Below are 6311 nucleotides of genomic sequence, written 5' to 3' on the forward strand. Positions count from 1 at the left end.
TTGTTGAGCAAACAACAAAAACACATGAAAATACTACTCTTCTGATGAAGTTGCAATTTATCGAATATAATAAGAGAGATTACTGAATATTTATTCATCGGCAATCTTTTGGTTTTGGAGTTGGCAATGTCTTTTACATGTCTACTCAAAATCAGCATTGTCTGATGCTGAAAAAGCTTCCATGATCGATGGAGACAAAGCCATTCAACTCGATTTCTCGCCTTTCTGACAGTACCGCAAAATAAAACTATAGTAGCCACATTGACTGGACTAACTCAGTTGTTAAATTCTATTCGACAAAAGCAACTGAGCTTGAAATTTCAGGTTATACTACCACAGTTAACAGACACGTTGATCATATCATACATTTCACAGTGCAGATTAAAAGCTTCGAGGAATAAGTGAAAAAAAGGATATGATTGGTAATACTAATTAATAATAATAACATACATGATCACATGAAATATTGATAATGAATTGTTAAGATCATACAAATAAACAAGAAACAATACAGAAGCGGGATCTTGTTTTCCCTTTTTTGAAAAAAAGACGTAGTCATCAAGTAGAAGAACTAGTAGCTTCACTTTGCAACCATCTCCTTAGTGTGAAAGCCACAAAGTTCTTACTTGCAAGTAACTTCGTCTTCAACATAGCTAACCTACCACCACCACCTTCAACCTCTGCATCCCCACCGCCATCAGCAACCGGCGTCAGCACCTCCTCAACCACCGTCTCCAGACCTCTCCCACCATCCTCACTTACCATGACCGTACCTTTGGTCTCATCTCCATCCATACTCACCACCAACGTCCTCCGCCGTTCACGCAGCCAGTCCCTGACATCCCCTGTAACAACTATACACTTCTTCACCTTCAGTTTCACCAGATTAGGACAGCCCAAAGCTAGCGCCTTGATCCCAACATCCGTAATCGGACACCCCTTGATGCAGAACTTCCTCAGCGCCACACACTTCTCCGCGATGCAAGCCATCTCTACATCTCCAATCGCACCACTCCCACAAAGAGCCAACCGCTCCAGCTTCTTACAGTTGGAAGCAATAGCGGACAAGCTCGCATGCGTCGCATCAACACCGATAAGCACAAGCTCTTGCAGTAACAAGCAGTGTTTAGCTAAAGCCATCAGACCTTCATCACCGATCCTCTTAGTCCTCCACCCATCAATGTGAAGCTTCCTAAGCAATCTACATCTCTCGACAACACAAACCAGACCTGAATTGGAGCATTCGGGTGTCTTCACAATGTGCAAAGTCTCCAACTTTCGACATTTAGATATGGCAGAGAGCCCAAAGTCACTAACTTGGAGCCTCTCCAAGTGAATCTCAGTCAAAGAAGTGTTACCATCACCATTATTAACTTGAAGAACTTTATCCCAATTACCTAAACAACGAATGATTCTCAGCTTCTTTAACGTTGTTGACGCAACTAAAGACTCGAACACCTGACCGTTAACAAGCTCCTTCAAGCAGATAGATCTCAGCGAAGACGATGAGTGGAGCTTAACAGGCTCCGCCGTTTCGTGAATCCCTCTTATCCTCTTCACAGACAACTCCTCGAGAACCTTGCAATGCTCCAGCACAGCGTTCAACCCTCTCGCTCCGAAATCGCAAGAGCCGCACGAGAGCTTCTTCAGGCTCTTGCAGTTTCTCGCGAACGACTCCATCCCTAGATCCGTGATCTCGCGGCAGCCGCGGAGCTTGACACGCGTCAGATTCGAGCACCGAACCGAGACCATGGCGAAAGCTTCGTCGCTCAAGCTGAAGGAGTTCCGATCGCATCGGAGAGCCAGCTTCGTCACGGAATCGAATCGGCTGAAGATGGACGGCAAGAAAGGGAGGATCTCCGCCTTGGCGGCCAGCGATAATCGGTGGCGGTTTTGACCGTCGACGAGTAGCCACCGTTTGGAAACTAGAGAGCAGCGTTTCCGATCTCCGGCGGTGAGGAATTGGAAGATGTGAGCGAGGCAGTCGTCGGGGAGATCTGCCGTGAAATCGCAATCTACGAACTCCGGAGGCCAGAGCCATAGAGCGGAGTCTCGTGTAGTTGAATCCGCCGGAGAAGACGGAGCTTGACCCATTTTGTGTGGTGCATGCGAGCGCCACCCAGTGGAGAGGATAAAAGGGCTGAGTCACGAGTCACGAGTTGCTTTTTCGAGATTTTCTTCAAGTAGTCACCCACCAACTAACCCTCTCTCTCTCTCTCTCTCTCTCTTTTTCAAGGCCTATTTATTTCCTTATCTCTCAAAGTTCGGCCCACTGGGCTTTCTTTTGCTAAACTATATTATCACAACTGTCAAACTTTTTTGCACCTCATACATTGATTCATCTTAGGGCTCTTTTAACTTAAAATTAGGCATGTTCAATATGGTAATACCAAACCGAACCTATATATACAATATAAACCGAATGGATATGATTTTATAAAAACTGTAGGATTTGGATATGGTTAGGCTTATAACCGACCAAACCGAATAAACTGAACAAAACTGATCAAAATCAAACATATCAATATATACATTATAACGATACATGATAATTGATTTGTTATATAATGACTTATATAACAAATTAACTTATAATAATTCATGGACTCTAGTAGAAGGTAATTCATATTTTAGTTTGCAAGCATTATATTATTATATTTACAAGTATTGGAGTTATTTATATTTTTTCTCATCTATAAACGAACAAAATTTCACGTTCGGTCGGAGAAGGCATGACTTTGACGGACAATGTCACCGACTATGGGAGAGTGGAAAAAACTTTTTATTTCATGCTTATGTTTTGTTTTTCATTATTTTATTTTCACACTTTTGAACTTTGGTTTTGGTTTTAGATTGATTATTTTACTTGATGGTAGATATATTTCTATTTATTTTGTTATTCTTTGACATTCTAATTGTTTATGAACATCTGGATTTTTTCTAATAAATGATAGCTTTGACAACATGACTCTTTAAACATAATTTCATAAAAGGAAGAAGAAATTTATGAGTATATGTGGCCAGACTTGCCCAAAGAAAAAAAAAGAAAAAAAAATGTGGCCAGACATGTGTGAAATCTTTTTGGAAGTTGGGTGACTGACGTTAACGACATTATAAAATTGAAGGTTTCCTTTTCTCGAATTTTTACTTGAGAGGTTGTTTTACGATCTATCTTTAGTTGATGGTTTTATTACTAAAAACTCAAGTATTAATCACAAAAAAATATCCAGAGATCTTTCCTTTATTTTTGGTTGAGTTAATGTTTTTATACATGAGATCGAACTAGGGGTGAGACAGATCCATATATCCGGGAATTTTAAGGTTTCTGGATCAGGATCTGTCGGATCCGTGATTTTAATATTTGTATCTGAATCCGTGGCTCCAGATGAGGAGGCATTACTTTTGATGGACAATGTCACCAACAATGGGAGAGTTAAAAAAAAATTATTTCATGTGCTTGTGTTTTGTTTTTCATTATTTTATTTTCACACCTTGGAACTTTGGTTTGGTTTTAGATTGATTTTTTTATTTGATGGTAGATATTTTTCTATTTATTTTGTTATTCTTTGACATTATATTTTTAATGAATATTTGGAATTTTTATAATAAATGATAACTTTGACAACATGACTCTTTAAAATTCATATATTATGAAACCAAACCAAACAATAATGTTTTTTGGAATAAAACCGACTAAACAAAAAAAAACAGTAATATAAAAACCGAACCAAACAAAACTACATATGGTTTTGGCTCCGTTAGCACCACCGCCGTTCTAGTTAGCTTCGTCTCCTCAGTTCTTTGTAGATCTGCTAGTTAGGTGTTGTGTTTGGATGCAAATCTGGGTCTGCGTTTGGACGGCGCGGAAATCTCTAGTCTCTGTGAGGTCTCGTCGGGACTTAGCGGTGGTGGGGTGGAGACAGTCCGTGTGGTTGGTTTGTGCAGAGGTTTCTTCTGGGCTTAGGCTTCAGATTCTTGTTCGCGTGTCCCGGGTTGGAATATCATATGGATCGGATAGGGTATTAGTTTTGGCGGTGGCTTAGGGCTAGTGAGTTTAGTCTGTAGCTGGTGAAGCCATTCAGTCTCTATTGGTCCTGTTGTTCTCATGTTTGTGGTTCTTTCTCAGGTTTTAGTGTCCCGTAAGTTTAGAGTTTGGTCTAGGGTATTGTTGGGTTGGTCTTTGTTCTGTGCTGGGTGTCTCTTTATTTGGAGTTCTACACTTAATTAAGCAGACTTTATTCTAGGGTGTTGGGTTCAGTGATTGACTGTTGTCTGTTTCTTCTTCTTAGAGAGTGTTAGAGGAGGTTTGATTGGCAAGGCTTCGTTTCCTTGTGGTGTTTGGTTGGAGCTTCTATTGAGGGGTATATGGACGTTATGAGTGCGTTATATCTATATCCGAAGGTGGTGGACCAAGTAATGGTCACGCTTGTCAGGTTATAAAGTCTCAGATTCTTGGTTCTTTGGACGTTATCGATTGGCGGACTAAGAAGCAGCGATAAGTCGTGGTATGGGTGTAAGAAGTGGAGGTTATCGTGTGGCGAGCTATGTGCAGTAGCGGTATTTTCCTGATCATTGGTCTTTACTTGGTTTTAAAGTCTGCTTAGTTTTTGTTGTATAATGCTCATGTGTAAGCGCTTAGCTTGTCTTGGGTTTAGTTTTTATGTTTTGTTTCAGTAAGTTGCCCCGCTGTGAGTTTTAGTTACCGCCTTCATGTGGGTTCTTGGTTCTGGGGCTTTCTCGTTATGCCGCCAGCTTGTGTATCAAAACTTTTGTTTCACTTTGAATGAATTTCTATTAGATGGAAAAAAAAATTATCCATGCTTCAGCTGCCTGTCATGGAGTTATAGTTTTATTAATTTTTATGTTATATATAATTTCGTATAGATTATAATCTATGATATAAAGACATGGCCCCATCACCAGCCTGTTTTTTTGTTACTTTTTACCATTTGGTTGTTCTTTTTAATTCTTCTAAAAAGGGAAAGAAATGTCTTAATGTGTAGAAAAGTAAGAAATCACATGTTTCAGTTTTTAAGATATGTGTTTTTGTATTCTTTTGTTTTTACATATATTTATGAAATGATTCAAGAACTGCAATATTTTGTTGATAAGCTTAATACATTACAAAAACAATACAGTTTTTTATTTGGTTGCCTCCTTTTTTCCAGCAGAAAATAACAATTATAGCAAGAACAGTGACGAGGTCTATAAACGGCTTAACTTTTCAGGTTTCACAACTAGTCAAATAGTATTTGTTTTATCTTCGTACTTGGTCTATAATTATGAACTGGTACTAGAAATTAAGTTGGTGGTAATGATGTGAGATTATGTAATAATGAGAATGTACCAATAATGATGGAAAATCATGAATATATGGACATTTTGTACCAAATTTATGTGGATTGGAGCAAAAAGAATTATTATGTTACCTAACAATCTAGCATCTTATAATTGCTTACTAGCAAAATAGCAATACAATAGAACAGTGATTTTTGAAACAATAATCTACTTTAAATGAACCAAAATTGACTTTGTTTTCTGTAACACTTTTTATTTATTTTGGAACCCTGGTTGACTAAATAAACCAAAATTGACTAAAATGTAAATTGTTATAGAAAAGATATTTGTTATCTGTATTTCTTTGTCAGCAATACTTGTATTCTATATATAGAACATACAAGTTTTTTTTTCTTCGATAGTTTAATGAGAAAAGAGATTTCTTTTAACTTAAAAGAAGAGAATTTGCGGTTGATGTACATAAAATGGTAGAAAATTAAGCACTTTGTCAAAAAAAAAAATGGTAGAAAATTAAATATATGGAACGCCTACTGTTTGACTACTGCATATTCTTATACAACTGCCGTAGACCTGAATCATACCTGCATATACTCTTTTTAGGATTCATATCTCTCTCTAATATCTTTCTTTTTCTAAACAGACTATTATTCTTATGAGTTTTATTTTTTTTTTGACAAATTTTAGTTTCATTTTCACTCATGTTTTCAGTTATTTTTTTCGCCAAATTTCAAATCCATCTCATAAGAATTATTTAAAAAAATATTAATTCAATTTTTTAAAAAATTATAAATTTTTAATCGTAAAAATCATTAGTTTCTTATATATCTAAATTTCTTATAAATACTGTTTAATTTTAATGTTTGATAATTATAGAAATTTTATATCATTTTTTATTAATTTTATACAAGTTGATATAATATATTTGATGACAAAAAAAGATTTAATATATTTAACCAAAAACTAGATAAAAACCTATCTAAGATTATAATTTTAAATATATAAATATATATACT

General features: G+C 36.7%; 1 protein-coding gene across 1 annotated transcript; it reads right to left on the reverse strand.

The window, feature by feature from the left end:
- Positions 1-398: 398 nt before the first annotated feature.
- Positions 399-2220, reverse strand: LOC106448005 (F-box/LRR-repeat protein 16-like). The gene has a single exon (XM_013889946.3). The coding sequence runs from the start codon at positions 2092-2094 to the stop codon at positions 559-561; it is 1536 nt and encodes a 511-aa protein (XP_013745400.1). The 5' UTR covers positions 2095-2220; the 3' UTR covers positions 399-558.
- Between the last annotated feature and the right edge of the window lie 4091 nt (positions 2221-6311).

Source organism: Brassica napus, chromosome A1 (assembly GCF_020379485.1).
Source record: "Brassica napus cultivar Da-Ae chromosome A1, Da-Ae, whole genome shotgun sequence".
Taxonomy (NCBI): domain Eukaryota; kingdom Viridiplantae; phylum Streptophyta; class Magnoliopsida; order Brassicales; family Brassicaceae; genus Brassica; species Brassica napus.

Excerpts from the sequence above, each read along its gene's own strand:
- LOC106448005 (XM_013889946.3), bottom strand. The coding sequence starts at position 2,094 with ATGGGTCAAGCTCCGTCTTCTCCGGCGGATTCAACTACACGAGACTCC.